Source organism: Suncus etruscus, chromosome 6, assembly GCF_024139225.1.
Source record: "Suncus etruscus isolate mSunEtr1 chromosome 6, mSunEtr1.pri.cur, whole genome shotgun sequence".
NCBI lineage: Eukaryota > Metazoa > Chordata > Mammalia > Eulipotyphla > Soricidae > Suncus > Suncus etruscus.
Genome location: NC_064853.1, coordinates 94,564,532 through 94,592,229, shown reverse-complemented (window position 1 = coordinate 94,592,229; position 27,698 = coordinate 94,564,532). Strand labels below are relative to the sequence as shown.

The 27,698-nt window shown below is 53.0% G+C and overlaps 1 protein-coding gene and 1 long non-coding RNA gene across 2 annotated transcripts in view; both read right to left on the bottom strand.

Moving 5' to 3' along the window:
• Positions 1-8,760: 8,760 nt before the first annotated feature.
• The window catches only part of LOC126012111 (uncharacterized), a 60,207-nt gene continuing 41,269 nt past the window's right edge, over positions 8,761-27,698 (bottom strand). The window contains exon 2 of the long non-coding RNA XR_007496783.1: positions 8,761-8,974. This is a non-coding gene — a long non-coding RNA (uncharacterized LOC126012111). The remainder of the gene's footprint in view (positions 8,975-27,698) is intronic.
• Positions 15,257-26,257, bottom strand: CHRD (chordin). Its single transcript, XM_049775822.1, has 23 exons — positions 26,110-26,257; positions 25,854-25,957; positions 25,012-25,141; positions 24,763-24,897; positions 24,566-24,665; positions 24,396-24,483; positions 23,755-23,896; positions 23,517-23,657; positions 22,157-22,239; positions 21,933-22,077; positions 21,699-21,805; positions 21,492-21,611; positions 19,984-20,140; positions 19,432-19,652; positions 19,020-19,133; positions 18,576-18,833; positions 18,397-18,490; positions 18,202-18,258; positions 17,881-17,984; positions 17,437-17,539; positions 16,321-16,475; positions 16,043-16,142; positions 15,257-15,665 (listed from the first exon to the last, which is right to left on the bottom strand). Exons 1-23 carry the CDS (start codon positions 26,255-26,257, stop codon positions 15,610-15,612), a joined length of 2,862 nt encoding a protein of 953 aa, XP_049631779.1. The 3' UTR covers positions 15,257-15,609.

The window sequence follows — 27,698 nt, the reverse complement described above, 5'->3', positions numbered from 1 at the left end:
AAGGTAGTTTTGAGCTATCTGCCCTTACTATGTCCTTACTGCCCCAGCTGGAGGCGGTCTCTGTATTTATTCAATAAAAACAGTTCTAGCAGGCAACTTGCTGGAGATACAAGACAGAAGACTGCCAGACTATACTTGTTTCTCCCTCATCCTGGTTTGGATTATTTCATGCTCGACCTTGATTTAGATTCGTTCACCAGGGGTTGAAGATATAGTGTGTGGGGTGATTTTACAGAAACAGACACATTGGCCCAGGGGAGAGCAGAGCAGACCTCACACAAGAGGGTATGTGGCTGGGCCTGGGACCAACCTCCCACTTCAGACTTTCAAAGGAAGGAAAGGGCAAAAAGATCTGGAGTGGACGTGGATTGGGGAGAATGTAAACACAGCACATAGGAAGGAAGGTGAGAATGGACAGGTAACTTGCTCAGCAAGTTCCTCTCTCTCTCTTTGGGGGTATCTACAAGGTAAAGAGGGCCATGGATGAGGAGAGAGGGTGTGTCCATGCTTACAGAGCCCATGACTGCCTCCCCTTTGCCCACTGTCGAACACAGAGATGCTATGGGAGTGGGTGCAGCAAAACAGCAGCATTGGAGGTGGGCATGTGGGCACCCTAACTACCCCAAGCACCAAGCCTCATGGTGCTTGTCCCTGACCTTCCCCATCCCTGCAGGCGTCCTTTTCAGCATTGAAGTCACATCTACCTTCTTTGCTGTTTGAAACTACTGGTGCGGCTTCTTTGCTGCCACCTCCAGTGCCTTCATCTTTCGTGTCCTGGCCTTTCTGGAATCACGACGAAGATGTGGGGATGAGAGCCAGGGCAGGAAGTAATCCCTCACCAGGGGATCCAGGAGGCTAAACCTGTTCTCTCTGACCTTTGCCTCCCCTACAGAAACCATCACCACTCTCTTCAAAACCCAGTTCCACCTCGATTTCCCCTTTGACCTGCTATCAAGAGGGGCCCCGGCAACTTGTGGAAAAACTCCACAGGTGAGCTCATGTCCCATTAGCCCCGCCCAGAGCCCACCCAGTCATTCCAGACCTGGGGAAGCTCTTGGGTGGCAGCAAAGAGGCCTCAGGCCTCTGCCCAACACTGACATGGCCATGGCACTGTTTGGGAACACAGGAAATGTGGAGCAGGCAGGCATCGCCCTTAGGAGCCTCTTCTGTGGCAGCCCTCCTCCTGAGGGGTCAGAGGTGAGCGGCCAAGTGGCTTCTTAGAACTTTGAGGGGGGTTTTGGTTATGTTTTGCTTTTGTTTCTGGATCACACTTGGTGATGCTCAGGGCTTACCCTGGCTCTGCACTCAGGATCACTTCTGACAGAGTTTAGGGGACCATCTGGGATGCCAGGGATGGAATCTGGGCCCATTGCTTGCAAAGCAACACCTTACCTGCTGTGCCTTTGAGCCAATTCTTCTGACTCTGGCTCACATGCTCAAGCCCGACACTTGCCCTTTCTGTGGTCCCAGCTCCTACTCTACCCTGCTCCGTGTCTTCCCCCTCTGCTCCTACAGCATGTTCCTTCCTGGGCCTCTCACAACCCCCATAACTGCTGCCCTCCCTATAACACCCACTCCTCTTGTCTCTGGTTTGACCCTAACAAAGTCGAAGTCAGAATCCTGTGAAAAGCTCAAGCTGAAGTGAGTCCAAATCTCCCTGGCAGTAAGTACCCCACTGCTTTCTTGCTGCTCAGGAACTTGGGGGTGTCGGGGGCCTCCCCCTCAGTTGGGGCCCCCGCATACACCCACCTTTCCCCCTGGCTCCTAGCTGCCATCCTGCCTCCCTCTCTCCTAGAGTGACTCACTGGACCTGGAAGGCGAGATGAGCCCTGAGGAGGTGGGTGTGTCTGGACTCTGCCCCTTGTCCTTCAGGAACTTGCTCACTTGGCCTCTTGGCTGCTGTCCCCATGGGAGAGAGCCAGGGCAGCGAAAGGGCAATTTTCAGGGAGGAGGGCCCAGCTGTGGGCACCTGCTCACCATCCTGGTTGCTCTCCCACTCAGATTCTGGAATGTGAGGAGCAGCAACTGGACGAGCCAGCAACTTCAGTGACTGCAAAATCGACCCAGCGCCCTTCCAGCTGGTGGAACGTACCTCGATGCACAAGGTAGGCTCTGCAGACCACTGCCACAGTGAACCAGGTGCTTCTGGCTAGACTTAGGCTAGTGGAGAGTGTGGGGTGGGGAGTAGCCCTTTAATTAATTCAACCTGGAGTGAGGAGGACAAGAAGACATCAGAGGGTCCAAGAGATGCTTAAAGGGCTGCCCGAACCCTAGAATGGATCCCCAGCGCTGCATGGTTTCTTCTGGCACTGTCAAGAGCAAACTGAGACAGAATCAGGAGTTACCCCAGAGCAATACCAAGTGTGACCAAAAAAAAAAAAAATGGGGGCTAGAGAGGTGGCGCAGCGGTAGGGCATTTGACTTGCACGCAGCTGACCCAGGACAGACCAAGGTTTGATCCCCCAGCTATGAGTGATTTCTGAACCCTGAGCATCACTGGGTGTGACCCATCAAAAAAAATGAAGGAAAAAAAAATGAAAGGACACTGCTGAAAGGTTGGGCCCCGTGCAGAGATCTTTCCAAAATTGCCATGAGGCTGAAGTGCCAAGCCTCCTTCTAAACCCTGGTGCAAGCCAGGAATCAGTTTTCCTTTGTTCAGCCTGGTCCCCTGGGGAACTCTGGACCAGACCAGCAACAAAGACAGGGCTCAAGCTGGGCCAAGGCCAGCAGTAGGCCCCACTCGGGTCAGCACTGGAAGGAGGCGGCGAGTTCCCAACAAGACTGATACACCCACACAGAAAGAAATGGTGAGAAACAGGCAGGATAAGAAAATCTAATGAACAGGCCAACCACCATCCAAGTAGGGGTGAGGACACTGCAGAGAAGAGATAAACAAAGATGAGAAACGCCCAGTGGGGGGCCTGGAATGTCAGACCCCAGAAAATCTGACTTAATGTGGACCCAAGGCAACCAAAGAGGGACAGGGAGAAGGAAGAGGAGGAAGCAGGGGAGACTGCAGGGTGGGGGCACACAGGACTTTGGAGGGGGTAAAGGAGGTACCTTCCTTCGCAAGAAGGCCACCCCAACTGCCCAGGAGAGGGTGGCTATATTCTACAGCACCTTTAGCAAAGACAAGCTACTGGGTCTGGGTCAGAAACCAAGGAAGGGCCACTTTAGTTCAGTCTGGGACAGTGTTGTATGCAGGCGAAGAACAGAAGATACTACCAAGGTCCACAGCTTGGCAGCTCACAGAGGCACATACTGTGCCCATGAGCCAATCTAGCCCCCACATATAGGAAAGCCAGATGGGACTAGGAAACCTAAAAAGCAGAAGGCAGGCTGGAGAGAGCTCAGGCTACTTTTTTGCTTTGTGTCAGGGAACCCCAGCCCAGCCCTAGCACCCATGTTTCCTGCACCATTACCCAGAGATATATCCCCGTCCCCAGTGTTGAGCCAGGAATAGTGCTAAGATTCAAGAAAACAAACAGAACTGTTATATTTGGGGGTAAAGACCTATAGCTGGAAGTAAGTGGGGGAGCGCAGGGCTGGCACAGAAAGGAGAGCCCTGATAACACTTTAGGCAAGGAGCAGCCATGTGGCTTAGTGGTAAAGCTCATACCTCCATGCCTTGCAGATGTAAGACTCAAAGTTCCATCCCAAGAGAGATAGCACAGGGTTAGAGCTTTTGCCTTGCACATAGCTGATTCAGGATGGATGGTGGTTTGAATCCCAGCATCCCGTATGGTCCCCTGTGCCTGCCAGAAGCGATTTCTGAGCGTAGAGCCAGGTGTGACTTAAAAACAAAAATCAAAAAAAGTTTCATCCCCAGTACTAGAAAAAAAAATAGTATATCAAGCTTTTATGAAAAACTTGTTAAGCATTTTATGAAAGGGACATTTTAGTTTTTAACTTTTGGACCACATCCATTGGTGCTCAGGGGTTACTCCAAGCTCTGCAGTCAGGAATTACTCCTGATGGTACCCAGAGAACCAGCTACTCAGGTTTCCAGAAATCAAGCCCAGGGTCCATCCACTGTACTATCTCTCTGACCCCAGGGACATCTTTCTTAGTCCTCAGACATCCCTTGATGAGGAGGACGAGATATTTTTCTCCCTTGGTCCCTGTTAGGTGCCAGGCACTGTGCTAATCACATGCTAACTATATAGTTCTCACAAGCACAGAGGGAGTTTTACTACATGAGGACATGTAGATTCAGAGAGACAGAAGCACATTGCCCAAAGTCACACAGCTGGTAAGCAATAGAACCTGGGAAGGAATCCAAGATAGTCTGACTCTAGAAAATCTTTGAATTTAAAGAGTTTATGATACTGGGAAACTGAGGCAGCAGTGAGGTCAGTGGACTCAGACAGTACAGCAGTTGGGCACTAAGCCCAGATTTTCTGGCCCCAGTCCCAGGATTCTTTCAGAAGGCTATGCTGTCCTGTACTGGTCAATTCAGTTTTCCAAAACCCAAAAAGTTTAGGCCTTCTAGCTGACTCCCTGGTGTCTAATTAAATTAAAGTGCAAAAGAACAAAGTAGGTGTTTGTTACAAAGTTAAAAATAAGTGGGAGAGAAAAAGTCTTTGAGGGACCGACTAACAAAGGTACAAAGAACTGGAAGTGATAAGAGCACCAAAGATTGGAAATGCAAATGTCCTTGCAGGCCTGAAGAATCAATAGTGGTAGTCCCAGTAAATACCAGAGGGGGCCTTCTGAGGGCCAAGGAAATTCTGGAGAGCCTGGAGCACACCATTCCAGCAGCCAACTATTCCTGTGCCTACACCAGGCCACACTGGCTGAACCCAGGTCCCCATGCCCATGCTAGCTGATGTCAGCTAGCCAAGTAATGTGGCAAGTTTCTTCACCTCTTTTCTGTATCTTTCAGGGGGTCATGGGAAACCCTAGGCTTTTCTGAGGAGTAAAGGAAGTTGAGAGATGGGTTAGCACTGGGCCTGGCACACAGTAAGCAGATGTTAACTAGGCCATAGACCAACAGGGAATGTTAGAAGCCTTGATGCCATGAGGAGGAAAGGTGGCGAGTGAAGATGTGGATGCTCTCCACAGTGGGTGCATGACATATTGACAGGAGACTGGATGCTGGTGTACCCAGTGGAATCAGAGCTATGCAGACAAGTAGGCTTGGGGAACAGTTTCTGAGCCCACCCGGGCTCTGAGTCAAGTCGGAGAGAGATGGCATGGCCAACATCAGGGTTACCAGCCCAACTGGACCAGTGTAGGGATGGTGTTAGCCTTGCAAGCAGCCGATCCAGGACCTAAGGTTGTTGGTTCAAATCCCGGCATCCCATATGGCCCCCCCGTGTCTGCCAGGAGCTATTTCTGAGCAGATAGCCAGGAGTAACCCCTGAGCACCACTGAGTGTGGCCCAAAATCCTAAAAAAAAAAAAAAAGGTTGGAGGGCTGGAGCAATAGTGCAGCAGGCAGGGCACTTGCCTTGCACACAGCATACTCCCTGAGCATCATCTGGAGTAACTTCTGAGTACAGAGCCCAGGGTAATCCCAAGCATCACTAGGTGTGACCCTCCTCCATAAAAAAGACATGAGTTGAGAGACCACAGAGATAGTACAGGGCTTAGATCTCTTACATGCAGCCTCCTTAGGATCCATACTCAGCAGTACTATATAAGGTTCCCTGAGCACTGGAGTCAGGAGTGATACCAGGAGTAGCATTGAGCATAGCCAGGTTTGGCCCCAAAAGAAAAGAGAAAAGAAGGGTGGGCCTGAGTGAAAGTATACTGCCAACCTGGGACAGACCTGAGTTTGATCCCCAGCATTTCATATGGCAGTGCTTCTCAATTACTTTCTGTCATGCCCCCCTAGGAAGAAGAAAATATTTTTCGCACCCCCTGTGCGACTGTAAATTTTATCTTTATTAAGAAAAGCTTTAACCTGCAAAACAAAAATATATCAAATAATTTGAGCTGATTTTTTAATCAGAAGTGATGCCTGGGGCCCGGAGAAATAGCACAGCAGCATTTGCCTTGCAAGCAGCCGATCCAGGACCAAAGGTGGTTGGTTCGAATCCTGTGTCCCATATGGTCCCCCGCGCCTGCCAGTAACTATTTCTGAGCAGACAGCCAGGAGTAACCCCTGAGCAACGCCGGGTGTGGCCCAAAAACCAAAAAAAAAAAAAAAAAAAAAAAGTGATGTCTGGATTAATGGCTACAATGAGCAGGTTTTGCAATGCATAGCTTTTCAAAGTGGGGTTTGAAGCAGAACACAGCAACTCTCAGCTCCAGAGACATACACGGGGCTTAGCTTGTTATGACAGTGTTTGCCGAGATCAAACGTGCCCTCTATTTGAGAAGCACTGCCATATGGTCACCTGAGCTTGCCAGGAGTAATTTCTGAGTGTAGAGCCAGGAGTAACCCCTAAACACCACCAGGTTTGGCCATCTCCCAAAAATAGAAAAGGAAAATGTGGGTTGGTTTCTATATGTTCAAGACTTTAGTGTAATTGCCCACTCACCAGATACAAGCCACTTGCAAAACAAAAAGGCACAGATAGCTAGCAGTCAGCTCCCTCTGATTAGGATTAGGGGCTTGGGGAGGAAGTCCAGTACAACTGTTTAAGAGGATCTTTGGGAGAAGTTAATAGAGATTATAAAACATAAGACAAGGCTAAGTACTAGAGAGATAGCACAACAGATTAGGGCACTTGCCTTCCCTATGGCCAACTTGGGTTCAAACCCTGGCATCATATACAGTTCCCTTGTCAGGAGTAATTCCTGAGAACAGGGCCAGGAGTAAGCCCTAAGCACAGCTGGTTGTGCCCCCCACAACCAAAAAAAGACAAAAGAAATGCTTATTCCAAGGAGCCTGGGTGATAACATAGAGGGCTGAACACCTGCCAGGCAAGCACAGGCCCTGGGTTTTGGTCTGTCTCTCCTCCCACCTCCAGTACCACAAGGCCTTCCTAGCACTGACAGGTGTGACCCTGCTGGACCCCAATACCCCAGGGGAGGCTCCAAAGCAAAAAGCTTTACAAAAGCTGACTCTCAAACTGAACTTCTAACTCTTTTTATAAGGCCTATCATGCCTTGGATAGAAAGGCTAGAAAGTTCTGGAAGCTCTCTCCTAAAGAATTCAGCCATTATATAAGAAAACATTTTTAAAGTGTTAAGGCAATTACAATGAATTCTGAGTAATTCAAAAAACTGGGTTATTAAACCAAAAGGCTTATAAGTAAACCCCAAGTAGTGAGATAAATGATAGGCCCTAAGTTCCAGGAACTGCTGAGTCAGTAGCATGTTTTTCAAGATATCTGGCCCCCCAAAATGCAAAGTATGCAAGGGAAACTGGCTGGCAGATACTTGATCTGGGGAATTACATTTGAAAGTGAGGGGGTGGAAGGGACTGAGGTAGACACTGGTACAGGAGGTCTAGACATTCCCCCCCCCCCAGACAAGCTCTGAGAGATATAGGTCACTTCAGGCCCAGAGTGGGGAGTGGAGGCAGAGTGAAAGATCATCAGTACTAGCAAGCGAGCTGGGAAGAAGGGGACATGTGTCAACCACGAAACAGGTTTGAAAGTCCCTGAATTCTATTCAATGTCCAGTTGTGTGTGCAAACAGGAAACAGGGTGTGTGTGTGTGTGTGTGTGTGTGTGTGTGTGTGTGTATGTGAGAGAGAGAGGGGGGGGGGGACTAGGGACCTCATGATATAGCACCAGGCTCCAGTTGCATCTGAAGAAGGGATTCACACATTTCTTCTCAGGACTAGACTGTTTTTTTTTTTTGTTTGTTTGTTTTCTGGCCTCAATTCTCAGGCTTGAATCTAGTCCCCTGCAAGTAAGGCTGAGCTCCCCCCTGGTCTTTGGGCTGAAATGAGCTGCTCATAGAAAAGCCTCACCCGGTGCCTGGGCCATGACGTCAGGCCTCCATGGCACAGCTGTTCTGCCCTTCCCACCATGGCTGAATGTCCCTCCTCTGTGTTTCTCCATCAATGGGGGCAGCAGATCGACTCATGAGTCATATAGACGGTTCCAGGCTCTGATGCCTGGACTAGGCCAGATCCCAGGTTTAATTCCCCATGTTTCCCACAGACACACACCATCTTCTTGCTGCTGGAAGTGGAGCATGCATATGTCAGCAGCATTGGCCGATTCATAGTAAGAAGCAAGACCACTTACCCAGGCTGGGAGGGGGAAGGGATGAGGGGGTAGAGAGGAATGAGAGTGGGTGCTGCTAACCTATTCCTGTCCCTCCCCAGCTCCGGAAGACCATTGAGGGCTCTGTCACAGCCCAGGGCGTGAAGGTCTGGCCACTCCTTGCCAGCTTCAGAGACAGCGCCACCAGCAGCAGTGACATGGAGACTACGGAGGTGCAAGTGCTCTGGGGGCCCGGCTCCCGTCACAGGCTCCCCCGGGAAGGCAGCCCCTCTGACATCAAGCCCACTTGATGACAAATGCCAGTGATCAGCCCCACAAAGCCATGGCCAGTCTGCTGCTGCCCTCCTGTGCCTTCTGCTTCAGGAATGCAGGAGGTGACAACAGCCCCCCCATCACCAGCCCCTGCCAAACTTGGGGGGCACCCCTCTCAGTTTATGCTGCCTGGAACCAGGCCCAGTGCCTACCAGCTGCATGATGGGGTGGATGGTCCCTAGGCAGGAAATTAGTGTCCTGACAGGGACAGGCAGGTGGGACTACCGACCCTCTGCCCCCCATTGGAGGGGGAAGAGAGAGAACCAGGATGGGTTTATACTGGAACCTCCAATGGCCAGATGTATATATAGATTTTCAGAGATTTTTATATTAATTTAATAAAACAAATTCTTAAGTAGAACAAAATAAACACCTAATGAGCCACGTATATATAGAATGCCTGTGCCCGTGGGCTTTCATTCTTACCTTGGACACTCTTACCTGCCAAAGTCTACAGGGCTCCGAATTCTGCAGCCACCTGCGCAGCACACTGCCCCCAGCCCTAAAACCCCAAGTCCCGCGGATTTCCGAGGCCTCCACCACTCCAAATTAATTCGCCACCAACAACCTGCCTAGGGCAGAGACCCCCACACACACACTCCTGCAGCTTTGGCCTTTGTTTTGACCATTCTGTCCAGCCAAGGAAGGCACTGTCCTCTTTCCTTCATCACTCATTGGCACCATTCCTGCCCCGCGTGGGGCATCAGCGGCCCAGGAGGGCCTCCTAGTGGCCATCTAAAGCAGCACAGCCCCAAGAAACAAAACCTGGGGCAGAGGGAGGCCCCAGCGCCCACCAGCGGGGCCAGGGAAACGGTCCGGGGCACAGGTTCCCCTCGTGCCAACGCCTCGTTTGTCGGGGAAGATGCGACTGAGCAAACCAGACGATGGAGAGGGAACGCACAGCACAAGCCTGGCTGCACAGGGGACGACGAGGGTGGGGTGGGAGGTCCCCGAAGCAGAGTCCACCCCCCGAGCCCAGGGGGATGCTACCGAGCGAGCACTGCACAAGGACGGATGGGAGGTGAGAGCACCGGAGGCTAGGGCGCGGGGCAGGAACGGAGGGGTGCCGGGCTCTGTCTCCCCGAGCCCCCTGCTCCCCCACACCCTGCCCCAGGCCCAGTCACAGTCGCCCCTTCGGGGATCACATCAACCAAGGAGCAAACGTGTATGTGGCGATTTTTAATTTAAGAACATGAACATGACTGCAGTCTGCCAGTGATCAAACTTGGATCGCCCCCCCCCCCAAAAAAAAAAAAACTTTTGTCAGTCCCAAGTGTATCCTAGAATCCCCTAGAACAGGGTCTGGCATAATAAAGATGCTCGAACGTGCTGGTGGAATGAACGAACACACATCCATAAGGCCTTGTGCAAACATAGCAAGCAGTGTGAAACTCTAGACTGCCCACATGCTCACTGAGACAGCAGTTGGAGTAGGAGGCTTGTCAGCAATGCAGAACCTCAGGTCCCACTCCAGAGTGTTGGGATTGAATCCTCACTGATCAAGGCTCCCAACGACCAACGCGTTCACCTGGGAGTTTGAGAAGCACTGAGCTATGGCACAGAACATGAGCAACTTGACTTTTATTTCAAACATGGACTGGGGCTGGAGCAATAGGATAACAGGTAGAGGACACTTGCCTTGCACGTTGTCAACCCAAGTTGGATCGCTGGCATCCCATATGGTCCACCAACCACCTCCAGGAATAATTACTTACTCAGTGCAGAGCCAGGAGTAACCCCTGAGCATCTTTGGGTGTGCCCCCCCCCAAAAAAAAAAACCACGTGCTTAAAAGACTTTCTTGGAGGAGATGAAGAGTTAGTACAGAAAGGAGTCTGCTGGTCTTTCTGAGGCTGACCTGGTTTCAATACCTGGTACCTGATATGATTCCCTGAACACCTCTAGGTGTCATTTTTTTTTTTTAGCACAGAGCCAGGAGGAAGGTCTGAGTCCTGCCTGATGTGACCCCCAAAAATCAAGCAACCAAAATAAGTTTTAAAAAGTCAATATTGGGACCAGAGTGGTGGCACACACGGTAAGGCATCTGCCTTGCCCGCACTAGCCTAGGACAAACCATGGTTCAATCCCCTGGCATCCCATATGGTCTCTCAAGCCAGGAGCAATTTCTGAGCACATAGCCAGGAGTAACCTCTGAGTGTCACTGGGTGTGGCCCAAAAACCAAAAAAATAAATAAAAAGTCAATATTACTATTTAAAACATATCATCTAAACTACAGTAAAAAGATTTTGATTTTTTTTTTTTTGGTTTTTGGGCCACACCCTGTGACGCTCAGGGGTTACTCCTGGCTATGCGCTCAGAAGTTGCTCCTGGCTTCTTGGGGGACCATATGGGGCGCTGGGGGATCGAACTGCAGTCCGTCCTAGGCTAGCACAGGCAAGGCAGGCACCTTACCTCCAGCGCCACCGCCCGGCCCTGATTTTTATATTAATAGTAATTTTAAGTAATAACGTTTTATTGTCCTTACTGATTTTAAGTTTTATTAGGCCAGCACTGTGGCACTAGAGGTAAGGTGTCTGTCTTGCCAGTGCTAGCCTAGAACGAACTGTGGTTCGATCCCCCAGTGTCCCATATGGTCCCCCAAGCCAGGAGCGACTTCTGAGCGCATAGCCAGGAGTAACCCCTGAGCGTCACCAGGTGGGGCCCAAAAACCAGTAAGTAAGTAAATAAATAAATAAATAAATAAATAAATAAATAAATATTTGGGACCAGCGAGGTGGTGCTAGAGGTAAGGTGTCTGCCTTGCAAGCGCTAGCCAAGGAAGGACCGCTGTTCAATCCCCCGGCATCCTATATGGTCCCCCCAAGCCAGGGGGAATTTTTGAGCACTTAGCCAGGAGTAACCCCGAGCATCAAATGGGTGTGGCCCGAAAAAAACAAAAACAAAAAATTATTTAATAGGGGCCAGAGGATAGCACAGTACATAAGACACTTGCCTGGCATGTGATGACTTAGGATCTATCCCCAGCATCCCATATGATCCTTTAAACCCACCAAGAGTGACCTCTGAGTGCGGAATAAGGAATACCACCTGAGCACTGGTGCTAGATATTGTCCAAAAACAGAAACAAAAAGAGTTATTTAGTAATTCTAGAGGGTTTGTGGGGCAGGGAAGTTGCTGTTTTTTTGTTAGTTGTTTTGTTACCAGAGAGGTTTAGGCCATATTCAGTAATACTTAGAGTTTACTCATGGTCCTGCACTCAGGGATCACTCCTAGTAAGGGACCATATGCACTGCTGAGAATCAAACCTAGGTTGGCTGCATCCAAGGCAAGGGCCTTCCCTGCCATACTACTGCTCTGGCCCTTATAGGAGTATTTTTCTAAAATTTCTTGGGATTTTCTACATGAGAAACAATGCCGTTTTCAAATAGAGACTTTTTTTTAACTATTTTATGTTGGGGCCACACCAGTGGTGCTCATGTGTTGGCTGTGTACAAGATAAGTGCCCTACAATCTGTGCTATCTCTCTTGTTCAAATAAAGACCATTTAATCTCTCACTTTCTGACATGTATACTTTAATTTCTTGTTACATGGTATGGCTGGACTTTCTGGTTGCTCTCTCTCTCTGTATTACTATTTTGTGTTGATGCCTGTTAAATAGCTACAATGAGGGCAACCGTCCTTGTCTTGCTCCGCATTAGTCACATCAGTCTCCACTGTCAAGTGTGTTGTTTTAAGTGCATTGTTTTATAGGTGTCTATTAAATTTCAAATGCTGACCTCGAGAAAATGTATTAAATATATTCTAACACATATATTTATTCAAGGAGAGGGCCTCTCCTCAAATCTGAATGGTGCTGGTTGGGACAAGTCATTGTGATTTACAAAGGACAGGAGCAGTCCTGGAGGGAAATAAGGGGGTCCCCTCTGGAGGTTACCCCAGGTCTGAGCTTCCAGGTGGCCTGACTTAGGTACCTTGGCACAGGGCTGGACTTGTGATCTCTCAGGGGCCAGAATAGCCTGGTAGCCCATGAGTGTCCCCAGAACCCTCAATGAAGGACTCTGCTGGGATCTAATAGTTGGACATTCTCAGGCCTAGTGGTGAGCCAAGAAAACTGCTCTAGAGCCCGTGAAGCATCTGGGACCCACCCGGAACCCATAAAGTAATATTGTGTCCTCAGGCCTGCAGCCTCTGACTTCCTCCAGTCTTCACAGCATCATTATATGTTATATGACATGATCATGCTACACCTTCGCATCATTCTTCCCACCAGACACCCTCAGCAGCAAGCACAATACATATTAGGAACCTCAGGTGTCTGGGTGCTGTCACTGGTGCTGGGTGGGCCACCTTAAGTGCTCCCTCCCAACCTCCTCACCTAGATCTGTGCTTTTCCTGCCTTGAATGACCCTCGAGGACACACACAGATCCCCTCCAGTCTCTTCATTTTCCTCACCACACTCCTCTCCCAGGCCTCGAATTCAGGAATCAACAGAACTTCCTAGCGAAGGATAGACAAATGGGAGCACCCCTCCTATCTGTATTTGTCTCCCTCCTTTCATTATTAATCCACCTCCAGAAAGCCTGCTTCTGTGGCTCTCCACTTGGGAGCCTGACAGAGCTGACAAAGGGAGGAGTCTCAGGAAAGACCCAGAGACCTGCAGAGATAAAATAATGTATCTGATGAATAAGCAACAGAACATTTTTCCCTTGGCTTTAGAGCCATACCTGGTATGCTCAAGTATTATGTCCAGCAGGTTTCAGGGGCCCTATGAATGCCGGGGTTCAAATCAGAGTTAGCTGTGTGCAAAGCAACACACTCCCCATGGTGCAATATCTCCACAAACCAGACACTGATTTTTTTTCCTGGTTTGGGGCCACATCCAGCAGTGCTCAGGGGTTACTCCTGACTCTGTACTCAAAAATCACTCCTGGTGGGCTCTAGAGACCTTATGGAATACCAGGGATTGAACTGTACTATCTCTCAGATCCCAGAAAACAATTTCATAAGTAGTTTCCACACACCTAGCCCTAAATTAGAAGGCTATGAGTTCACTCTTCCCTCACCCTCTGAGAGCAGAAAGTTCCAGGCTTTGAATCTACTTTGCTATCACAGGAGCTAAATGAGAGATGCCTCTGCCTGCAGCTTCGATCTTCTGACATTGCTTCCTGGGGAGGGCTGTGGATATACCCAGGTGGTGGTGGTGGGACAGAAGGACATGAGGGGTATTATCCATTCCTCCTCATCCCCAGATTAGTTATTCTCCCAAGAACACAGCCACAATAGGCTCCAGTTTCCCTGGCTCAGAACAGCCCATGGGCACAAAGCTTCTAGGAAATAGGAGCATCTGGGAAGGCAGGGAGATGACTCAGTGGGAGAGCACCTGCTGCGCATGCATTGATTTCTCTTCCCCGCCCCCCCCCCCCAGCCCCGGAACAGTTACAGTGAAAGAACATGAGTACTAGCCAACTCAGCAGGCAGAGGTTGGGATACAAGGATTTCTATCCTTGGAACTCTGAATACAAAAGCAGCACAAAATCTAACCTTCCCAGGTCAGTGTAGCAAAACCAGGTGTGAAGTCTTGTTCAGTTTTCCCAAGTTCCTTCTTTTTTATGGGGGGTTTGATTTTGGGGACTAAACCAGGTGGTGCTCAGTGGTTACTCTGGCTCTACACTCAGAACTCACTCCTGGTAGGCCAAAGATTGAACTCAGATCAGCAAATGCCCTACTTACTGTACTATTGCTCTGGCCCTCAAGGTTCCTTTATTTTGCTCTTTGTGCCATACCCAGCTGTAGTAAGGGACAATCCCAGTTCAGTGCTTTGGGGTCACTCCTGGCGTAGAATTAAATAAAGAGGCCCTTTGGATGGAGCTGGATGGTGATGGAAGCCTTCTTTCTCCAGCCCAGGACTACATGTATGCACCCTCTCCAGCCAGAGGGTCTAGCATCTTTCAGGATAGCGAGGAGGAAATCATCCAATGACAGGTTCCAGGAAATATCAGCTTTATTCATGCCCTAGCCAACATGTGTGGCTTCTATCATAACTTTTTACACTGGATTCCTATTCAGCCCTGCATTGTACCTTGTTCCTCAGCCATCTCCTTCTCTTGCTTCCTCCTCCATCCTGCATCCATGCAAATCCCCTTTAGCCCCTGAGGTCAAACCTTTGTAATCTCCCCAAGACCCCTCCCAGAAATGGGAGGGTCTTTCTTGTAAATAAGGTTACACGAAAAATGCAAGATGGGGTTACATCCTGGCAGTGCATAGAGAAGGATGTCAGATGGGAAGGTGACCATGCTGTGCAAAATTAAACCTGGCTTTCCTGCATGTAAAGCATGTGCTCTGCTCATTGAGCTCTCTCGTGCCCCTATTTTTTTTTAAATTTTTGTTGTTATTCTTAGAGTTTGGGGGATGTGTTTGTTTTCTTTTTGTTTTTATTTGTTTATTTACTTGTTTTGTTTTGGGGCCAGACCTGGTGATGCTCAAAGGTTACTTCTGATTCTGTGCTCAGGAATTACTCCTAGCAATAATTAGGGGACCATAAATTATGGAGGATCGAACCTGGGTCGCTCATGTGCAAGACAAATGCCCTACCCACTGTACTATCACTCTGGCCGATGGAAATGTTTATCAAGGTTCTTGAGGCTGATTCAGACCATCTCCAAGAAAATGCCAAGCACCTGTGGAACACAGGCAGCCAATGCTAAGCACTCAGTTCCCTCCCAGAAGCTCCTGAGGCCCAGAAGTGCCCCTAGAATCAGTGCTGCCCCCTCTCTTCTTTTCTTCATCTCAGGCTCTGTTCCTCCAGTACCCACTCAGGCGTTAGGCACAAAGAGACAGCTAGAGTCAAAAGACTGAAAAAAAACTTGGTTTAATAAATACAAAAATCTCCAATAATGACTCTGCTCAGCTCAGGGCAGCAGGAGTGAGTGGGGGAACCCTTGGTGCTGAGTGAGGATAAATTAAAAACCCCAACAAGCTGGTGACATTCTGTACACAGGAAAAAGGGATCAGGGCTTCCAGCGGGGGAAGAAGCCCTAAAGGGGCTGAGGTGACCTCCTGTTCCTCCCCCCAGAAGCTGCGGTTCCCAGAGGTAGTGGGGGAGGGAGAAAGGAGCCTAAAGGTCCCCAAAGGGAATGTGGGGCCTCTGTGCCACTTCCACTCCCAGCCCAGATCCGTCCTCTTGGTCTTGAGGCCTTCTGCCTGCTGTCTAGGAGCCTCGGACTTCTTTCTGCGCTTCTGAAACTGACCTGGTCTCAAGTGCCACTGGGGAAAGAAGGCAGAAGACTTTGGTCATGGGGGCCATACTGGCAGTGCTTAGGACTTCCTTCTGGCCATGCATTAAGGGATCACTCCTAGTGGTGCACTCTATAGAGTGCTGAGGAGGGATCAAACCCAGGCAGACAGTACATGTGCTGTCCTATTCCTGGTGTCAGAAAAGGACTTGGAAGAGAGAGGGACATGCAGGCGCATGGCATGCCAAGCAGAGAAGCTCCACATTAGACCCAGAAAGGACCAGATTCCCTCAGCTGCCCCAGAGGGTGGACAGAGTAAACAAGGCAACACAGGGAAAAGAAAATGCTGTTCCTGTCACTGGGAAGGCACTTGTCCCCACACCTGGAACCCCAGAAGCCTGCACTCACGCTGCCGGGGTGCACAGTGGGCACAGCAGCGACTCTCCTTCCCGGGGCTGCAGGATAGTGACGGGGAGCAGTCATTCCTCTCACAGTGGGGCACCCCCGCCTGCGGCAAGAAAGCAGTTCCTGAAGCTCTCAGAAGCCAGTGCACAGTGTCCCTGTGCCTCTTTGGGGAGATCCCCCTGCAAGAAGTCTTCCCACACACACAATGAAGGTCTCCCCGCTTTCGGGCTTGGCCTCAAGTCACCACCTCGCACAACCTTCACCCCATATCCCATACTTACCCCACATCTGCAGGTAATACAGCTCATCTCCCCAAAGGGAGGCACTGAAGGGTGCCAGCTCTGGCTTTCTGGGAACCACTGCCCTGCAAATCGGCAGCCCCGGGGCCCATCAGCCTGCATAGGACCCCCTAGCAGAGGACGGGCTCCAGACCCCACTGTTGGAAAGGAGAGAGGAAGAGTGGGGGGAAAAAAAGAGGCAGCATTAGCTGAGCTGGATTCTGTGAGAATCACCAGGTTTTCTCATTGAATCTTTAGCACCAAGTTTCCATTATGAACTTAACTTAGTAGTTAAGAAATTTGGGTGGATGTGTGCATGAGTGGCTACATCATACATATCTGAATAGATACGAGTGAATAAAAGAATGAGTGGGTGAAAAGATAGATGGATGATGGAGGCAGGAAGGGGAGGAAGAAGGGTTTTTGGAGAATGGATGCTGTATGAAAGGGTAGATAGAGATGGGTAGGTAGATGGATAGATAAAAGATGGATGGATAGGTGCATATACAGATAATGGAAATGGATAGTGAATGGATATGAAAGTGTATGGATAATGGGATGGATAGATGAGTAAGTGGATAATGGGGAATGAATGGTGAATGGATGTATATACAGATGATGGGTGTGTGGATGAATGGGTAGATGAATGAAAGAGTGAATGGGTGGGTGTGTGGATGGATGAGTGGGTAGATAAATGGATGGATGAGTGGGTTGGTAGGTGGGTAGATGGATGGGTGAATAAATTAATACATGGATGAATATGTGGATGAGTGGATGATGGAGGATGGATAAATGAATGGGGTAAGTGCATGGATAAATGGAGAACAATGGATGAATGAAAAATGGATGGATGGAGGATGGATGAAGGATGGATATATGAAAGATGGTTGTATGGAGGATGGATAGGTGAATAAGGATAGCTGGATGGATGAATAGAACAAGAACTGAAATACCTCATAGCCCACTAGTATATGCACATTATTTCCATTGCATTTCCAACCTGTGCTGAATTACCTGAGAAGTCCCTTTCATTTTTTCTCACAATACTTCTTATCACTATGCATCTCCCCCAGTAAAGGACTTTAACTCCTCAAGAGACTTCAGGGCCCACCCTCTCACCTGGACACTGTTTGCAGCAGTCAGTAGGGTTGGCGCGGACAGGATGGGCACAGGTCAGTCGGGGACACTGTACCTTCTCACAGTGCACCTCTCCAGTGCCCCCCTGTAGAAATCCATCAAGTCAGGAGTGTCAGGAAGAAGGGGAGCACACGGCATGCTTCCTCCCTCTCCTTCCATCGCCTTTTACTCAGAGCCCCTGCACTCAAGTCTTCACAGTAAAACCCTGTATGTGTAGCAGCTGTCAGACCTGCTCCTCAGCTGGAGAGCGAGGCTCATCGAGGGGTCACGTGGAGCTGGTCAGCGGACAGAGGCCGAGTCCTTACCCAGCTCAGCCCTGGCTCTTCCACAGGAAGCTAAAGGCCGGCCTTTCCTCTCCAGGAAGGCCCTCCCGCTCTCAGCAGCCCAGGCTGGGTCATGGCACCAGAGGAGAATGGGCAGCCATACCTTGCAGGTGCAGATCGCACACTTAATTAAGCCAAATGGGGGCACGACGGGGTGCCACCGGGTGCCTGCTGCCCGCCAGCTCCGGTCACCATCAAAATAGCAGCCTGGTGGGGGACAGTGCCCAGCTGCCATTAGTACTGAGCTCCTGGGCAGAGGCCTTGGGCTAACCCTAGTGAAACCCCAAACCCGCCAGGCGGGTGACTGTAAAGAAGCCTGTGGGGGTCAACTGGCACCTGAGCCCCTCAGCCCCACCTCCCATGAAGGTGCCTCCTGTCTCCCTCCTGGGCACCAATCCCACACCCGCAGATGCTTCTGGCTCACCCTCTCCTGGGTCCCGAGTTTTTGGCAGCCCTGGTGGGTCTCTAATATCTTGCTTCTCTGTGGAGCCAAAGATCTAGTGAAGGCAAAGGATGGTCCCTGCTCCTCGACCCCTCTTCAGAGCTGCATCTCTCCACCACCACCACCACCACCACCTATTCTTCCTCCTCTTTCCTCTTTCACCCTCCTGCTACTCACCTGGGCACACCGGGCAGCATTGGTCTGGGGCCTGTGTGGGGCTCGGGCACGATGGTGGTGGGCAAACCACGGGGTCACAAATCACAGTGCGTCTCTGTGGGCAGAGGTAAGGTATGCACTGGGTGGAAGATGTCTGGGAGCGCCAAGCCCCACCACAGTGGCCCTTCCCAGGCGCCTACCTGACAAGTGCAGAGGGAGCAAAGGGGGTCATAGTTGGGTGCCCAGCGAGCTCCATGAGGGCGCTGTTGCCCCTCGAAAAAGCAAGTGTTGGGATCGCGGGGCCTCCCTTGGCCCCCAGACTTGGCAGGCAGTGGGGTGTCTGGGCCCAGCACAGCCGGCAGAGCTGCCGCTGCTACAGCAGGGGCTGCAGGGGCCCCAGAGGTCCCTCCTGCTGCTAGACGAAGGCCACCTGCCTGGCACTGGTTGGAGATGTGCACCTGGGAGGAAGGGAGAGTGAGACATCTCCCCGACACCCCATGTCCCATGCCCCGACACACAGCAGCCCTGAAGCCATGGGGGGGTGCAGTACAAGGGTGGATGCAGTGGGTCACAGCTGCATCCCAGCTGCCCCTACAGAGCCAGGCAGACTGTAAGCTACCCCTTCTTGCCACAATTCCGCCTACCTGCCTGCCCAGCTCCCCTTGGGGGGACCCCTTGGTGGTGATGAGCAGGTAGGCCGTGCCCTGAGCCAGGTGCCGCAGCAGCTCCGGCTCCAGATCCTTGACAACGCCCTGAGCCTGGAGAACACAGGGGGACGCTGTGAGCATGCTGGACTCCAAGCCCATAACCCCATACTCTGTGCAGACACTCCCCAGTGGGCCTTCCTCCCCTCAAGGGCCCAGCCTTTAACCAGTGTCCAAGGTCTCCCACCAAGAAGGATGAAGAGAGAAGGGCTCATAAAGGCTGAGTCAGACACACCTCACTGGCTGTCTGGCTCCCCCAGCCCAGGCCAGCCCGGCCAGGCCTTCTGCCCACCACAGACCCTGCTTTCTAGCTGCTATCTGGTCACTATTCCCAGGCTGCACAGGGCCTCACCTCAGAGCCATAGAACCCCTTCAGCAGCCTCCGGGGTCCAGGAGTCCCAGGAGGCCCAAGGAGATGGGCAGTGACAGTGCCCTGCTCTGAGCCGCCCAGCCCAGCCAGCAGCACCTCATAGTAGAGGTGGCAGTGGGCATCCAAGGAGAGCCACGCGTGCCCTGCAGCTGGACTCCTCACAGGAGGCGTCACCAGGGCTCCTGCTAGCACCACAGGCCGCGCTGGGTCCAACAGAAGAGAGGGGACCAGTGAGAAGAGAAGAGATAGTGAACAGACAAGACCACTCAGTCCTGGCCTTGGCCCGGTTCCCCCAACACAAACCCCATGAAGATCATGTCCACCAAGCCCGGGCTGGTGGAGTCACTTGTATCAGCCCCTGGGCCCCACAGTCACATGTCTCCCAGCAAATCCACCCCATGCGCCCCATGCCTCCAGATGCCAATCTAAATAGAGTTTGAGCACAGACAACACCAGGTTTTCCCAGCCTTTGGCAGCACCCCTCACTGCAGAGGCAGGTCAGAAACCATGACACAGGGGGCCCCAAACACTCACTGTCATGGCGGGCACGGTGCCCACTGTAGGGCAGGGCAGACACATGTCCCCGCAACTCTCCATCTGGGAAATCCTTCGTGCCTACGTTCAGGAACAGTTCGCTCTGCAGCAGCATATGAACCCCACGGGCACCCAGACCAGGACAGATACCCACAGCCTAGAGGGGCAGAGAAGGAGAAGCTCAGGCAGCAGCCTGTTTGATCCCTGAGCTACACCCCAACATTCTTTATCTCTGTTCATGCCCAAGATAGACACACACTCACTCCCACAGGAGAAGCTCAGGCAGCAGCCTGTTTGATCCCTGAGGTATACCCCAACATTCTTTATCTCTGTTCATGCCCAAGATAGACACACACTCACTCCCACACACTCATACACATACTCACATGTGTGCGTGCGCACACACACACACACACACACACACACAGAACATGCAAGAACTTTTCAGGGGCTGGGACAATGGTTGGAAGAACAGAAGTACACTCCTGAATGCAGGAGCCCTGTGTTCATCTGTCATTTCTACATGGCAGATTATACCTGCACCACCAGGGGACTATCTCAGAACAGGGGGAGCTAGTGAAGAGCATCAATGAGGTCACACATACTTTCATGCACAGTTGCATCTATACTCATGCACACATATGCTCGCATGCACATATTCATAAACATGCACATTTGGGACCGGTGAGATAGCATGGAGGTAAGGCATTTGTCTTCCATGCAGAAGGACGGTGGTTTGAATCCCGGCATCCCATATGGTCCCTTGAGCCTGCCAGGGGCGATTTCTGAGTGTAGAGCCAGGAGTAACCCCTGAGCGCTGCCGGGTGTGACTCAAAAAACAAAACAAAAAAACATGCACACGTATGCTCACATATACACACATTCACACACATACACAAGTCTCTTCTCTATCACTTCCTACCTAGGGAACAGCCTTGGAGAACAACTTAACCTCCCTGAGATAGAAAATAGGCACCAGGATCCAGAAGAACGGCTCAATGGGCAGAGGCACTAGCATGGCATGTGCCAGAAAACCAGTTCAAATCCAAACATCACATAACCCTCTCTCCCATCCCCATCCCTGAACACCATTGGGCAGCCTAATCCCCTACATTGCAGGGCCCAGCAGCTCCACATTCTCTGGCTCTGGCATTAAACCATCTTGCCTGGTTAGTCAAAGGTCCCTGTGCAACTGTTGGAGTACTAACTGCCACCCAAAAGAAAGCAGGTGGCCAAGGACTAAGAGGTACTTCCTGAGAAAGCCCAGGAAACAGAGCAGCTCTCACACAGATGTTCCATGGTCTACTTGTGCCTGTCTCTTGGATCTCTCAGTGCCTGTCACATGATATTCGCAGAAGACTGGATCCCTGATTCTCATATGCAAGGTGCCCCATGATTCAATGAGACACTGATCCTAATTTCCCATGGAGACACACACACACACACACACACACACACACCACTCACACACATACACAAATGCAGGGCAACCCCTCTGCCACACTCACTGTGTATCCTCCAAGCTGGCCACCTGTCATGTGGCACAAGACAGTACGCTGGTCCCTCCGCGGAGGCTTAGTCTCCAATGTGACGGCCACCACCTCACTGCTTGTGCCGACCACTTGCACCTGGTGGAGAGGAGAAGGGGTGACACCATGGAGCATTAGGAAGCCTAAAGTCCGGCCCAACACCTGCTCTGTGTCCCTGATTCTCACCTGGTAGATCAGAGACCCGTTCCCAAGCAGTGTCAGACTGGCTGCACCCGCTGCGCCCGTCTGAACCGGGTGCAGGGCATCGGCCCCACAAAGAACACTCTGCAGGACTGCAAGGGGTAAGACAAAGGGTGGTGGACTTGCCCTGTGGCCACTCATCTCCCCCCAGGATGTCACCCAGGCACACCCTGGCACCTGTCTGGCCTCCTCATTACACCAGTGACAAGTCTGGCTCACCATCACATGCCTGCCGGGCAGCAATAAGCCCACTGATGCGCGGTCCAGGCCCAGCTGCCCTCTCCAGGCTCATCTGCAGCTCCCCCAATGCTAGCCAGTCCATCTCCTGTGTTGTCAGGCTGGGTAGCACCTCTGCGAAGCCCATCTGCTAGGGACATAGCCCATCTACATGGCAGTCAGCCCCAGGGAGCCAGAAGCAAGGACCAGCCTCCCTTGCTGCTCACCTGTGCTGAGATGTTGGCTTGGAGCTCCCTCAACAGCTGCCCCTGGTGGCGAATCTGCAACCTCAAGGGAACCTGGGCTGGGCCTGCAACAGCAGCACAGCTGTAGTATTCTAGGAAACTCACAGCTACCTTTACTATTCTTTCAGTTGAGAGTCAATTGATAGAGGCCAGAGCAATAGTACAGTGGGTAAGGTGCTTGCCTTGGGGCAAGTCTTCCATGGGACAGACCCGGGTTTGATCCCGGTACCACATATGGTTTCTTTGAGCACCACCAGGAGTGATTCCTGCATGCCAGTAGTAAACACTGAGCATCACTGGCTGTTGCTCCAAACTCCCCCCAAAATGTCACTTGATATAAATATATTAAATATAATAATAGAAGTTACAACTATTCTAAATGATTAGATGTTTTTGATAGTTCATTTGTCAAGGAGATTTTGATATTCTTACAAGGAGTGAGAAAATAGGATCCGATATATTTCATTACTTTGCCATATATTAGAAAAATAATCACCATTCTCCAATGATGTGAGGTGTTGAATGTTGTGAGGGCTTTATAAGATTAGTAGTTATCAAAGGACAGAGCAATAGCACGGTGGGTAGGGCATTTGCCTTGCACTTAGTGGATTCCAGCATCCCATATGGTCCCTTGAGCCTGCCAGGAATGATTTCTTTTTTTTTTTTTTTGGAGGGGGGGTCACACCTGGCAGCGCTCAGGGGTTACTCCTGGCTCTATACTCAGAAATCGCTCCTGGCAGGCTCGGGGGACCGTATGAGATGTCGAGATTTGAACCACCATCCTTCTGCGTCTAAGGCGAATGCCTTACTGTTGTGCTATCTCTCCAGCCCCAGGAATGATTTCTGAGCACAGAACCTGGAGTAATCCCTAAGTGCTGTTGGGTATGGCCCAATATATAAACAATAAAAACAAAAAATTAGTAGTTATCGAGCAGACTTCTTTAGCAATGGGGCGGGACAATTTTTATTAGATCTAATTGGGCCCAAGCAGTACCTTTGGGCAAAATAATCCCCAACAACAGCAGGTAAATTTGAGGTTTAAGCCTCTGAACCAGAGATGGTTGACGCCAGAATAGACAGAATCAAAGAAATTAACTCAGCAGTTGAGAATAGTCTTTTCCTAGTTCTGTAAGGTCACACCTGCCCTACACTGAGACTCGCCTTCCTGCCGCCAAACCGTTTGTTTCTGGGGTGAGCTTGTAACACGTGGACTGAGTTGCAGGCAGTGGACTTCAGGGGCCTATTCGTGGCCTCTGTGTACCCAAGGGTGAAGAAGAGGGCTGGCTGCCAGGACTCCCCGGGGAGCTCAGAGCTTGACCACCCCATCCTGCCACACACTTACCCCCTGGCCGGGTCTCCAACAGTCCACGGAAGAGCAGTAAAAAATGCAGGGAATCCTGTGTGTCGCTGAGCGTGAGGAGAGCAATACCACCAGTGCCCATCTGGGCCGTGCCTTCCAGAGTCAAGATGGCGCTGAAGGTCTCTGGGAGAGGAAGGAGCCACAAAGCCCATCAGAAAACTCCTTTCTTAACCCACTTAGCTCCTCAGAAACCCAGTTAGGGGGCCCTGAGCATGCTCACCTGCAGCCAGGGCCCTGTGCCGTAGAAGCGGCCCCCAGACCTCCCCTGCGGGGTGCGTGGGCGACACCAGGGCCACGTGCAGCTGCTCTGCCCTGAGGAGCCGCAGCGACGGCCTGGGCACTGCCCGCCACACCCCACAGACCTGTGGCAGGGAGGCGAGAACATCCCATTGAGACCCGTGCTGAATGGAAGGCAGAGGGAAAAAGACACCCAGGCCCTCCTAGGACACTTAAGAAGAGGCCTTATGTGGCTGGAAGATGATAGAAATGTTAGGACCTGAGCATCATTCATTCCTGGCACTACGCGGTCCTCCAAGTACCACTCTGGAGGCTTCCAGCATGCAGAGGGTGGATGGGTTCTCCCACCTTGCACTGAACCCATGCCAGGTTGGCAGAGAATTGCTGGGAGGGGGCCCTCCGGTCTCCTGAACACAACTTGGGAGCCCATCCCCAGAAAAAAGAGTACTTTGAAATGTGGGGGTCCGAGCCAAGACACTACTATATACTGGCTGGGTCTCTAAAGTACATCCTTGCACTGCCCCTAAGCCTCAGCAGTCCCATCAGTACAGTAGGCTTTGTAGCATCCTTGCCCGCCTAGGTGCAGCAATACTGCCCCAGCAGAGGTCCACAACATCCTCTCACCAGGCCATCCTGGGTGGGGGCGGCAGGGTGTTCAAACAGCACGCTCCCCGCCGAGTCTGAGAAGCGGATCCGGGTGGGCCTGTCCAGCCTGGGAATGGGGGACGGGGGTGAGACCGGACTCTGCAGTCCTGCGACCTCTCCCGCGTTGTCCCGGCCCCCTCCCTCCTCACCGCCGGTAGGAGATGGAGAAGCGCAGGCTGGAACGCAGCAGGGACACTCGGACCCGCGCCACGGCCTGCGACCTCGGCCCAGTCAGCAGTGCCACAAAGTCTGCGAGGGGAGCGGACGGTGCTGGTACCCTCGCTGTCCCCCCCCAAACCACGACATCCAGCATCCCAGCCCCGCGGGACCCGACGGCCGGCCGTACCCGTGTGGCTGTCTGCGCGGCCGGCGCGGTCCTCGGCGCCCGGCTCCCCGCGGTGGCCGTAGCCTCGATGCTCCGGGTCGCGCGGATATTCGAAGGCCAGGCTCGGGGGCGGCCTCTCCGGGCCTTTGCTACGCTCTGTGCCGCGAGGGTAGGGGTTACCCAGAGCCTGGGCACCCGAAAGGCGGGGCTGGGTCTGTCCATCCTCCCCCTCCGCCCTCCCTGGCCCGCGCCCCGCCGCACCCGCCTTACCCTGCGGGCAAGTCTGGCAGCAGTGTCCGGGCAGCTGGCGCGGCTGCCCGCAGGCCAGGGCGGGGCACTCGGGCTTGATGCTCTTGCAGCTGACCCTGCCAGGGCCCCTCACGCGCCGACCCCACTGAGGCTGCTCGCGGAGAAGAAGAAGAAGAAGAAGAAGAAGAAGAAGAAGAAGAAGAAGAAGAAGAAGAAGAAGAAGAAGAAGAAGAAGAAGAAGAAGAAGAAGAAGAAGAAGAAGAAGAAGAAGAAGAAGAAGAAGAAGAAGAAGAAGAAGAAGAAGAAGAAGAAGAAGAAGAAGAAGAAGAAGAAGAAGAAGAAGAAGAAGAAGAAGAAGAAGAAGAAGAAGAAGAAGAAGAAGAAGAAGAAGGAGGGGACCCATGGGCACCGCAAGAAGCGGATCCGGGAGATCCAAGGGCGCCGAGGAGGAGTCCCGCGCGGCCCACGACGCCGCCCCTGACACGCTGCGTGACCCTGGACAAGTGACTCAACATCTCTGCTTCCCTCGGGTGGGGGAGATAATCAGCAACCCCGGAGACAGTGGACACTAGGGCTCCGCGTTGGCCTAAGCGGCCTCGGCACCGAGCCCGACACGCAGTGGATCAAAACTAGTCTAGTGGACACCTGAGTGCGCTTCGTCGAAGCTGGAGGAGAGGGTGCGCTTCTCCCCTTCCAGAAAGGAAAACTTAAGGGGGGGGGGGGGGAAAAGCCCAAAACATCTGCAAAATCGCCCCCCCTTCTCCCCAGCAGCTCCGAGTGAGTCTGCGAGACGCCCCCCCCACCCCGAGAGACCCCCCCACGCCCGCACTCCTGAGCCCCGCGCTCACCCGGGCTCCACTCACCGCCTCGCACGCGCACAGCACGCAGTGCATCACCCCGAAGGGCTCCCCCAGGTCCGGGTGCCACGTCTCGTCCACGGCGTAGACCTTCCCGCCGAACGAGCAGCCTGCGGGGTGCGGGTCGGGCTTGGCTGGCGGCCGCTGTCCGGCTCCTGCGTGTGCGTGCCGGGCCGGGGCACCCCGGGGTCCCCCCGCGCCCACGCCGCGCCGCAGCCACCTGCGCCGGCCCGCCCGGCCCGCCCACCCCGCGCCCACCTACCTGCCGCTCCCCGGAGGGGCAGCGGCTCCTTCTCGGGCCGGATGGGCAGCGCGGGGGGCTCGGGGCTGGCGGCGCGGGCCGGCCGGGGGCCGAGCAGCAGCAGCCCCAGGAGCAGCAGCGGGGCCGGCGGGGCGGCGAGGCTCGGCATGACGCGGACGGGCCGAGGCCGCGGGGCGCTGCGCTGCGCCGCGCCGGCGGGGGCCGGGACTCGTCGGGCGGGCGGGCGGCCGCGGAGTCGGCGCCGGGCCGGGCCGGGCCGGGCCGGGCGGGCGCGGCGGCGGCCGGGGAGAGCGAGCGGGCGGCCGCTGACACGGGGCCGTCAGCCGCTCTGGTGCCCGGGGCGCCGGCTCCGGCCCGTTTTATGCCCCGCGCCCGGCGCCCCGGCCGGGGGCCTCCTCCTCAGCAAACGGGGCGGCGGCGTTCGCTCGGCGAGGGGCCGGGCTGAGCCCGGGGGGTCCGGCCCAAACAGCAGCGGCCCGGATCGCGAGTGGGGGAGGGGAGGGAGGGGTTGGGACCGGGCAAGGAGGCGGGAGGGAAGGGAGGGGAGACGGGGGAGGGATCAGGGGGCGCGAAGAGGGGAGGAGAGGCTGGTCTGGAGCACCCCCGCACCTCCCACCCCTGGCTGTCGGGGGGCCACCTGGTGCCTGGTCCAGAGGATGCGTGGACAGCCCAATTCAAAAGCCCCAGGGCAGGGAGGGCCAGAAGCTGGGCCTGAGGCCTGGGCAGGCCACGGGCTAGAACTGGGCTCCCGCCTGAATGGTGACAACCTGCTGGGAAGGCCCCAGTACTTGTCACCCCTGAACTCATCTGCCCAGGAATGGAGCCCTGGGCCCTTAGCACCCCTCAAAGCCTTCCTCAAGTCTCACCCTGTTTCTACCTCTTCTGCTTGGATTGCACACACACACACACACACACACACACACACACACACACACCGACTTAGCCCTGCTCTGTCTGTTGACAGCCGTGCCCCCCCTCCTCTGACCTGTCCTCAAGCCCATGCGGCCATCCTTATGCCCAGTCCCACCAACTCTCTGCCCACCTCACCCAAGGAACACCTTTGGCCCCCCGCACCAGCCTACCTCCTTTGTCTTGGTCTGCTGGTCACAAGGGCCTCCCTGTCTCTTCCCACCACCACCACCCACACCCACATCCAATATCCTCCCCACCATCCCAGCACCCTCCTTCCTAATCTTGGGAGGCATCTTGTCTGGCTGAACTGGAGAATTCCGGGATCTAGGCCATCCTCCATGCAGACAGCCTGATCCTCTAAGGAGGAGCAAGTGGGAGCCTGAGGAAGAACTGGCAGGGAGGGGACTGATGGGATAGTGATGGAACAAGGTCAGGCCAGGAGGCCCCTAAGGACAGAGACTGTGGGGAGACTGAGACTGAAGGGAAAGCAAAGGAACCAGAGCCAGGGCTGAAGGAAGAGAGGGAGGGGCGGCAGAGGTATTTGTGGGGGAGGTTCAGCAGCTGTCTTTCCTAAGACAGGGACACATGGGCCTGGTTAGCCCTCTTGTCACATGTAGATGGGTAGGAGATGGAAGATGAAGGAAAAGGAGGCAAGCAAAGGAGGGCACGAACCCGAC

Coding starts and splice junctions, on each gene's coding strand:
- CHRD (XM_049775822.1), bottom strand. CDS start 26,257: ATGCCGAGCCTCGCCGCCCCGCCGGCCCCGCTGCTGCTCCTGGGGCTG. Junction 24,484..24,565: donor TTCTCCATCTCCTACCGGCG/GTGAGGAGGGAG, acceptor CCCCATTCCCAG/GCTGGACAGGCCCACCCGGA. Junction 23,658..23,754: donor GCACAGGGCCCTGGCTGCAG/GTGAGCATGCTC, acceptor TTCCTCTCCCAG/AGACCTTCAGCGCCATCTTG.